Source organism: Eufriesea mexicana, unplaced genomic scaffold (assembly GCF_001483705.2).
Source record: "Eufriesea mexicana isolate 0111107269 unplaced genomic scaffold, ASM148370v2 scaffold4786, whole genome shotgun sequence".
Taxonomy (NCBI): domain Eukaryota; kingdom Metazoa; phylum Arthropoda; class Insecta; order Hymenoptera; family Apidae; genus Eufriesea; species Eufriesea mexicana.
The window spans coordinates 158,886-169,115 of NW_016912807.1; the positions used below are offsets into that span (position 1 = coordinate 158,886).

The 10,230-nt window shown below is 45.4% G+C and overlaps 3 protein-coding genes across 9 annotated transcripts in view; 2 read left to right on the forward strand and 1 right to left on the reverse strand.

The window, feature by feature from the left end:
- The window catches only part of Pax (paxillin), a 15,427-nt gene extending 14,581 nt beyond the window's left edge, over nucleotides 1-846 (forward strand). For 2 of the 7 annotated variants that reach the window (XM_017905903.1, XM_017905902.1), the window contains exons 9-10: nucleotides 59-179; nucleotides 255-846. In XM_017905903.1, coding sequence (XP_017761392.1) covers nucleotides 59-179; nucleotides 255-400 — 267 coding nt within the window. In that variant the 3' untranslated portion in view covers nucleotides 401-846. The remainder of the gene's footprint in view (nucleotides 1-58; nucleotides 180-254) is intronic. The other 5 variants (XM_017905907.1, XM_017905908.1, XM_017905901.1 and 2 more) reach the window with 4 other exon arrangements.
- A 644-nt stretch (nucleotides 847-1,490) lies between these two features.
- Nucleotides 1,491-3,711, reverse strand: Xbp1 (X box binding protein 1). The gene is given in 4 exon segments (XM_017905874.1): nucleotides 1,491-2,315; nucleotides 2,597-2,878; nucleotides 2,881-3,097; nucleotides 3,175-3,711. Coding segments are annotated over 4 exon segments (1,392 nt in total). The 5' UTR covers nucleotides 3,447-3,711; the 3' UTR covers nucleotides 1,491-1,694.
- A 1,026-nt stretch (nucleotides 3,712-4,737) lies between these two features.
- LOC108551669 (centrosomal and chromosomal factor) lies at nucleotides 4,738-9,459 on the forward strand. Its single transcript, XM_017905914.1, has one exon. The coding sequence runs from the start codon at nucleotides 6,163-6,165 to the stop codon at nucleotides 7,852-7,854; it is 1,692 nt and encodes a 563-aa protein (XP_017761403.1). The 5' UTR covers nucleotides 4,738-6,162; the 3' UTR covers nucleotides 7,855-9,459.
- The last annotated feature ends 771 nt before the right edge of the window (nucleotides 9,460-10,230 follow it).

A 10,230-nucleotide genomic window follows, 5' to 3' on the forward strand; every position in this document is an offset into this window, starting at 1 on the left:
TTTTCTTTCATAAGAAATGTTTTGAGTGATACAGAAATTTTTTTGTTTTTATTCGCAGGATTGTAGGCAAAAATTCCAAGGTGGTTCATTCTTCGATCACGAAGGTTTACCTTACTGTGAAACTCATTATCATGCAAAGAGGGGATCTTTATGCGCAGGATGTCATAAACCAATTACAGGTTTCTGTGCTTCCATTATTTGCTCTAATTAAACATTAATAGTATTAAGTCATTAAATAAATATTCTTCTTTCAGGTCGTTGTATAACCGCCATGTTCCGAAAGTTTCATCCCGAACATTTTGTATGCGCATTCTGTCTAAAACAATTAAACAAAGGTACTTTTAAGGAACAAAACGACAAACCATATTGTCACGGTTGTTTCGACAAGCTATTCGGTTAGAGTCTACCGTAAAGTATTCATATTTGTAACATAAAGACGAACAGGCTGTTTGCTTGGTATTACAATCTTATAGGCTGCACACATATGTCTATACCGCGTAGAATATGTAATCGCTTTAGTCGTTATACAAAAGTACACGTATTTTACGATTCAAGCTTCACGTGATTCGAAGCAGCCTTTGGAGATTTTTATAATCCTCGATATGCAAATGGTGCAACAACTCAATTATATATCACGTATCGTTATATATTCTTATCATAAGAATATGGTAATAGGATAATCGTGGTCGTTATTATCTTCCATTGTCCTTAATAAGGGCCCGTTGCTAATATTTTCACGAATATTTTATATTACGTATTTCACTTTGATCATACAGTCTAAGAATTAATAAAGGGTGCTAATTAGTAGCTTATTTTTACTAATAATGTATTTGTTAAAAGATATATTCGAGTAAGGGAACTGCCACTTAAACATATTTATGTGAAATCAGGATATTACTAAATATTCGTAATTCGTTTGTTAAATTTGATACATGTTTGTAAAATATTTATATTTACGACTGAAACACGTGATGAAAGTTAGATTTTCCAGTCAATTTATTCTATACGATATTGAAATTAATATTATCTAAGCCTCTTTTCGTATTTCATGGAAAATACATCATATAATTCATATTAAATCTAAGGATATAAATTAATCAAAAATAAAATATAGATAAACGCATAATGTAAAAGCAGGAAAAATGAGTTAAAAATTACAAGGTGGTATTTTTTTTCTTAAACACTTCCTACTTCCTATTTTTCCTTTATGTAAATACAATAAAATGTACAATATAAATTTCCTTTATGTAAATACATAAAAATGTACAATATAAAAGTAAACAGAATATTTTAGATTCATTGTTTATTTGACATACTGTTGCACAGTAGTGTCCCAATTACTTTATCAGTAAACATTTATAACATATTACATACAGTAACGTTTAAAATGATATCTGAGAAATCTCTACAACGATATACAAAGTAAAAGTAGTGTACATTTAAAACCAAATTTGATATTACAAATACATGTATAAAATAAACACATATACAAAAATACGCGCAGAATTAGATTCCTATCTTTAAAACCTGTGCTACTAGTTTGTGAAATAACTTATACTGTGTTACAATTTGTGCTATATTATCTCCATGAAAGTACAAGAAGAATAAATAAACTTTTGTATCATACTATGGCTTTTCCGCACAGTTACCGCATATCACAGACATTACATTTTGAATTTCTTTTTCTGAGACTGTCATGCCAATGTAGGGAACAATTCAGAAAAACTTTCGTGCCAAAGTTCTGTCAGGCCAATGTTATTTTTTTCGAGTCGTGTATCAGTATTTGGAGAACCGTGTGACTCATACCCATAATCAGATACGTTAGAACCAAACTTCGTATGCGTGCAATTGTCCACATCTTCGGAATGTATACTTTCTGGTGACATAGAATCTGTATTTGTGTAAGATGGTGATAACTGATTGGAATAGTAATTTGGCATTAAATACGCTGAATCCTCGTTTGAACAAACACTATCTGTAACTACTTCTTGAACGCATTCTTGAATGCTTACGCTGGTTTCATTGTCTCCTGGACAAATGATCATTACAGAATTGGTTGCCTCATCATAAGTACCATAAATAGTGTCTAAATCATGCGTTTCGTCTTCTTGTTTTACTTCGACCTCTGACTTTATCGATAAAGGTGCATTCGTGTTTGCGATATAAGGTGTACTGGCTGTGCTATAAACAGGATGCCACGATTGATGCGTACTCATGCTTCTACAGGTTCCACTGGTTTCCACATCTTTTGATGTCTGCCCCACCACTCTTTCTGAATAGTTACATTTCTCAGTGGTATTTTCCTTGGCTGACCTCTACACAAGACACAATCATTATGTCATTAACGAAAGGAAGACTGAGTTGTGAATGAAAAACATAAATTTAGAAACAAATGAAATGTTTAATAATATTCAACAGTGGCATTTTATCATAAAATTCAACAATTTTAAGTATACCATACTTAAAATACCAACGTAATAATATTTCGTCATTCTTTCAAACATTTCATTCATTTCTGCAATATAAAATAAGGAAACTAAAATGCTACTTGAGAAAATTCATCATCTATCAAATTGTTAATCAGCAAAATACTCACTTGTTCATCTGTTTTGTGAGGATTTGCTTCCACTTCTGCTGTAACTTCTCGTAACAGACTTTCTGCAAGTTCTTCAAGTCGTTCGATGTAACCGTCTCCTTGGAAGTCGGCAAATAATTCTTCAAGAGGAGGTAGATGGTCAGTATCTTCAGAAGAATTGTTGCTCCTGGTGTTAGTGTCAGGGACGGTGCCAGCTGTGTTGTTCCACCCTGCTGCAGAGGGTGAGTGGGGGATACTGTAGATCCCAGCGAGGACACAGCACAGCCGACACGACTCTGACACATGGAGCATACAAACTCTTCCGTGTTCTTAGTTTCTCTTTCCTTCCTCAATCTTTTTGTTTCTGCGACTAACATTTCATTTTGCGATCTTAACATCGAACATTCCTGTGTTAGTAATTCATTTTGTTCCCTTAATGTTCGAACGGTTTCTTCCAATTCGTCGAGTTTTGCCTTTTTACGGTCCCGAGAAGTTTGAGCCGCTACCCTATTCTTCAATTTCCTACAAAATATACGAAGTTAGTCCGATAACACAACTACGTTTTCCTTAATTGTATTATACATTCGTTATTAACATACTTCCTTTGTAATTTTTCCTCCCACGTTAAGTGATCCAACCGCCGTTTTTTTCCACGAACACAAACTTCTGTCTTGTACGGTTCACTTTCATCCTGAATTTCTTCGAATTTAGCGATTTTCTTCGGATCCATTCTTGCTTTGTCGGCTAATACTGAAGCAGTGAAATTTAATTTTGGCAGAGATTTTGATAATTCGTTTGCTTTAATAACCCCAGGTGCCTTTGATGGCAGGCCCTTAGGCAACGTAATAATAACACTTTTCAATACGCTCATAATCAGCCATAAAATATAGAATGAAGTTACTATTGTCACTTGTTTTAAAACTTCACCGTCTTATCGAGCCCTTTCCCAACTTTTCGTGCCACTGTCAGATGACGACTGATTCGACACATAACATGTTTTGTCGTAATGAAATTTTGTATGCGTTTTCAAGCTGATGTAACCGTACTGATAAACTGCAACATTTAACCAGCCGGAGAACATCCTAGAACCGCACTTGCATCAACCTCCGATATGACTGGCTGAAAATAGAAACGTTACATGTGGTGTACCGTTATTGGTTGCCACGTCGCGCTTCTTCACGTACACTTCTACTACTACAATGAAATAATTACAACTCAACTGACGTCATCCCATACGGTACTATAACAACACTTTTTTGCATCGGTTCCACCTACCATAAGGATACTATACCATTCCACAAACTCTTCATACACATTCTAATATCTAAAAATTATAATATCTTATTCAATCAGCTATTGACGTTATTTTTCGACATTGTTGCATCACACAATGGAAAATTTATTTTTCGTAATCGATAGCTACTGCAATTATATTTAAAATTTCATTGATATTTATAAGGTTTTCATTGAATGTTCGATACACGTTACTAAAGTCGAAATATCCGAAGAATGTAAATGGAATTTTAAATGCGTAATATTTTGTCGATAATGAAAAGAAGGATAAAAGAGGGATTCACGCTATATAAAAATGCGTAGGACTATTGTAAATAAAGAAATGAAATAAAATGCAATCGATATGGAAAAAAAATTTAATTTCCTCAGATGAAGATGTACAAGTCGAAACTTGGAGTTTAGTAAGGTGTTCAATACAGTAGCGACGTCTATGGATCATTTTTCGTGTCGATACAACAGATTATTCACTTACCGATAGATATAATACGGAGCATTGTGTAACAGTCGATACCGTAGATCGCAAGAAAACGAAAAATTATAAAATTTAAAATGTAATTACACAAGCGTATTTAAATCGTCGAATAAAAGTTGCACGATTTTATTTATACGATAATTACGTACAAAACAACGAGAAAAATCGTAGAAAATACGTAAAATGCATTTGCGACTCGCGAACCAATCAGAGGTTTTCATACGATGGGGAACTAAACGTCAGGTTGGCTATCCCGGTGGTGCATCGCGCGTCGCATTTCATAGATACTAGCCATTAATCTACGAAATCGACCACGCTGTAGACGAGGAAGCAGCCCGGAGAGTAAGAAGGAAATAGGGAGAGGAAGAGGGCGTTGCAAAATGTCGTGAGCCGACACGAGGGTTCGACAGGACTTGGCTTTCAGTCGCAGCTCGGCAGTCTGTACGAGACGATCGAGTTACGTATACTACGGTGTGCAGTTTATGTACATATACGCGTACGGTGCATGTATTAGTGCTCATAGGCGCAGTCTCGCGTGTGCACGGGTAACCGATACGCCGGACGAGTTGACACACGCGCAGCAATGGCGTACCCCCTTGAAGAAGCCTGAACGTGTTCTGTCGTCGAATATTCCTTTGTGCCGCTGTGTGTGGTGTGTGTAAGAAGGACGGATAATCCGAATAAAAGATCGTACATAGTAGTCGACGATAGAGTTGCGAAACGAAGTCGACATATCAAGGTGTTTCAGGCTTGCCGAAACGAAAGAACGAAACGTTACGCCCAGCCAGATCACGTCCAAGCTCCATTGCTCGCTCTAATATACGAATCGACTTTCCGTTCTCACAGACGTCATTTAAGCTTCGATAAGGAGAAATTTGGCCAGATGGAAATTTACCAAAGCAGAAGCGTGGCATTCTAGCATTTAAATGCAAACACGATGCACGGATGTAGCAACCGGAATGATAGGTGCAAAGGGTTTGTGACAGAGTGAAGTAGATTATCCCAGGGAAGAAGAAATTGGAGGAAAGGGGAACGAAAAGATACGTGTATATAGAGAAAGGAAAAGAATTTCGAGGTAGGAAAGAGAGAGATCGGAGAAAAACGCGTAGACACGGAAAGATCACGGAAGGCAGAGATCGATGTTGCAAAGAAGCCGGTGTCGAACGAGTCAGGGCCGGTGGTGTACGAATTCATAGTCGGTTGTAAGCTCTTTACCTACGACTTTTTTCCCTTCCCTCTCTCGAAATATGCGATAACGCTCCTTTGCTCGTGTACATTGGGGGCTTCCGCCTCGAGGGCTTTCCTCGGTGTTGGATATAATAGCTGATTGGTCCAACCCTTGGATAAGGCAACCCTCTCCCACAGTGATGCGTCGTACCGTTCTTCCTCGCCTCGTTTCAAGGTATGTCCATGACAACGAGAAGTGCCATAATCATTAAAACGATCGCAGTGTAAATAAGATTGGGAGAAACAGAGCTAGAGGGATAGCACAAGCGAGCGGCCAAGAGAAGAATAAGAGAGCAGGAGGAAGAGGAAGAGGAAGAAGAAGTAGAAGTAGAAGAAGGGGGTTAGTAAAGGGAAGGAAAGGAAAGGGAAAAAGTGCCGGAGGATCGCGAACTCGCGTCTCCGGCTGTGTGGCAGAAGATCAGTAATCTCAACGCTGGGCGAGACGGAGACCAGCGGATCGTGGTCGTCATCGGGGAGAATAATCACGAGGATCCCACGAAATGAGAGCCTAGCGTTCGAGGTGGGTCGTTGGTCAGCGGGCGTGCAAGAAGGGACGGTTCGGCGGCGGAAGCCTGGATAGTAGGAGGTTTCCAACATGGCCGCTGCCTGCTACGAGAAGGAAGTGGTGGTAGGTGCCGCTATGCATGGACACGGTCATCACCATCACCACCACCATCATCATCACCATCACCATCACCATCATGGGATGGCCGGTGGGTCTACCGGCGGCGGTGGCGGCGGCGCTGTGGCTGTAACGGCTGCTGCGACAGGCCCGACCGGACAGCAAACCGTCCTACCGGCCGCATCGACCGGCATCCTCGACACCACCGCTGCCGCTGTTACTGCCGTCGGCTCCAGCACCACCGCAAACTCCAATGCGTCCGCGACCGCGACGGCGGCAGCTGTCGCGGCCGCGACGGCGGCGACGGCCGCGGCGGCAGCCGCTGCGGTTGCAGTCACCACCTACAAGGACTACAAGGATTACTCGCAACCACTGCACGTGGACTGCAGCGTCGAGTACGAGCTGCCGAGTCAGGCGAAGCCACCGCCTGGCGGTGGTGAACCCCTTCTCATGATCCACCCGTGCTACTATCGACGCGCCGAACGCGAGAGGAGAAGTCCTTTCGTCAACAATCTACCACCGCCGGCGAACGCACCGATCACCTCTAGGCGAAGCAGCAGGCGAAACGCCTCGACTGCCGTCGTCGTAGCCACCGCGGCCGCAGCCGCCGCTGTATCTTCCACCTCGTCCGTAGTTGCATCCTCCTCTACGGTTGCCTCTGTTTCTACCTCGACCGTGTCCTCTTCGAGTTCCGCTGTCGCAGCAGCAGCGGCCGTCTTATCGGCCACCGCAGCCGTCGTCGCGACAACCGATTCTGGATCGAATCTCGTTTCCACAACCGGTCAAATGTCCGCCGCGGCCATGGCAGCTTCCTATCGAGCAGCGCTCAACGCTGCTGCCACTCTCTCCCAACAACAACAGCAACAGCAGCAACAACAAAGACGTCAACATCATCCGCAACAGCAACCACCACCACAGCCGGCGCAACCGCAGCAGCAACAACAGAATCATCATCATCATCATCATCATCGACCTCACGCTCACCCCCATCATGGTCAACCGCAGCCGCAGCAACAACAGCAACAGCAACAACCACAGCAGCAACAACAGCAGCCGAGTTCGGTAACGTCGACCACTTCTGGCCCCGAACTGATCTCTGCTGACGAAAAAGCAGTCATATCAGGTATTTATCAACACTACTTCCGCGCAATGCGCGCTCACAATTATCAGCACCGGCAGCAGCAACAGCAGCAACCGCAGCAGCAACAAACTACGCAGCAGCATCGAACGACTCATCAACTTCATCATCAACCTCACCAAAGCGACCGAAGTTCCTCCTCGTCGGTAACGCCGACGGCTACGTCGATCTCTGGCATTCTACGGCAAACGTATCAGCAGACGTATAACGCGACGAATTCGAGTTCGTCGAGCCATCTGCGGGCAGCGACAGCCTCGGCAATCGGGCACCACCCGTACAGACGGCCGTCGGCGGCGTTGTTATCGCGCGCAGCGTCGCACGTTGGTCAGCAGGCTTCTTCCTCATCTTCCTCGTCCTCTTCTTCTTCCTCGACGTCGATCGGTGCTTCCAGCGGTGTTTCCTCTGGCGGCGTTTCCAGCGTGTACGCGAGCACGATACACAGGCATCACGCGACCTCGCTACACGCCCTTCAGGCGGCCGGTTTTTACGAAACGCCCGGTTATCACGCGCTTTTGCCGCAGAGTTAGATGTCCACCAGCAGCACCAACAGCGTGAACCCGCTCCAGACCGACCCCGTTGCCAGCGTTCATTTATTCACCTAATCCGGCTGCAAAGCCGTGCTCTCTCTTCCCTATTGTACGACTTATCTCTTCCATACTCGTTAAAGAGCATACGGGTTGGTCTAACTCTGCCTAGTACACTCGGGAAACATCTATCTCTGCGACGTACATGCTACTTCTACTTACGTGTATCCACTCTATGTACGCGGATGTATACGCATACGTGTATATGTATGTATCGTCGTCGACGCGACGATCGTACGTGCCGTGCACTCCGTTCTTGGCAGTAGTGTGTGCGGGTGTCCGGACGGACGGACGGACGGACGGACAGACAGAAAGACAGAAAGACAGACAGACAGACAGACGAGCAGAAAGCCACAGAATAAACACCCAACGCGTATACACCACCATCTCCACTATTACCGTCACACACAGACTCGCGTTCGAACCAGGGACAGATGGAGGGAACCACGACGGGCAACCGTGAAACGGTCGTCCGTGTACGCATCGACCGATTTCATCCACCTGCGATACGTGTGCGCTGCTCAGGTATAAAAATCCATTTGCTTAGGCCCTGTATTAACGACTTATTTTTAGCCGGTATACTTTCCATCGGAGACACGAGATTTTCTCTGCGTAAATTCCTGAAACTCGAATGCCTTTCTTTGCTACGCAAACATCGTGCATACGCGGTCGTGCCTCTCGTTCTACCTCCGCCGTAGTGGCGACGGCGGCAGCAGCATCGGCGACGGCGGCGGCCCCTTTCGCTCTTTTTCCCATCCTCGGTTCTCGAATACCGTCGGATCGCCAACACGCATCGGTCGACAGTATTTTTAGGGCGTACGATCGATGCCCCCGTGTTCGTCTATACCTTGCCGATACGCGTCTCTATAACCTTTAGACTCGTTTTCCAACGAACCTTATCGGTCGACGCATCGCTATTTTCCAACGGTTTATAGTTTCTTACTTCTCCGTGCTTTCGTACAACCTAACCTCCCGGACCCGATCGACAATCATCGTAATCGCAAGTGCCAAAACGCAACGGACGTACGTTATCATCCGCAACAGGGTGGAAGCGCAAGTTTGCCAAACAAAGAGCACGTACGGAGACACTTGTTTTTCTTTTCTTCTTTCTGCTTTTTGTTTCGCGAGCACATACAGGAAATGGCAGTGTGCTCCGTCGTAGCGATCGCAGTTGTCCTGCTCTAACGGAATGTCCCTCTCGCCCTTTCTCCGCCTCTCTGTTCGTCCTTCTCTAGCCGGCTCGCGTTGTTCGTTCCTCCGGACCTCTTCGTCCCTCTCTCGCTTCGTCTCTGTCCGTTTCACGGCGGAACATCTCTAGAAACCCGTGGTCCGAGAGAGCCGGGGCAGGATTTCTTCTTTTTTGTCCTGCGCCCTTTTCAAAGAGCGCGCTCAAGGAGAAACGGACGGGGACCGTATTTCGTTACACGGTAACGATCGATCAACGTGACCGCACGACCGCACCGGCGGTACGGGCGAGCCGTGGCGAAGCGAGACGAAGCGAGGCGAGGCGAGGCGAAACGAGACGACGGGTCGGGACGAACGGGACGGCACCGGGGACGGGGACGGCTCGGCACGGGACGGGATGGGACGGAACGGAACGGAACGGAACGGATCTGGGCGGTTACGGGACGTGGGGGGAAGGGGGGACGCGCCAGACCAGACGAGAAGGGGGCGCGGTCAAGATGGGGATCGGTAGAGACTAAACCAAGAGACGGGACTCGCACGCACCGGAGGGAGCAGGATGCGTCGACTCGTATTCCGAAAACACCGACGACGACGACCATGTGCACACGGGTGGACGTTAGACTAACAGCCGCTAATGCGAACCTGCGACTCCGAATCCTATAATTTCCACCCGTCGCGCCTCGCGGAGCCTTGGAAAAATGGCTCGGAGGGGGAAGTTTCGGGGAAACTAGATGGGAAGTAGCTTCTGCGTTCCACTCGTCGGATACACCCGAGTATAAGAAGGGGAAAAAAGACGAAAGTCACGGAAGGGGCAGCGCTTGGCCGCGTTCGATGGATGGATCGAGACGAAACTCTCGCTTCTCGATAGGGTATCGATCCTAATAAATTTCGTTCTACGAATTTGCGTCCAACTCTTACCCTCGCCCCCCGACTTATCCTCCACGTGTCGCTCGCTTTAACGACCCGTTTTCCTACGCTTTCGCGAATTACGCTAAGCTCCGTTCCTCGAAGGGCGCCGTTGACAAGACTGCTCGAAGGAGGTATAGTTTGTAGAGAAAACTCGCGTATTTTTGTGATACCTCTGCGAAGGAAGATTCGTGGAACAGGGATTCGAGGTCCGAAGGAAAATAACTA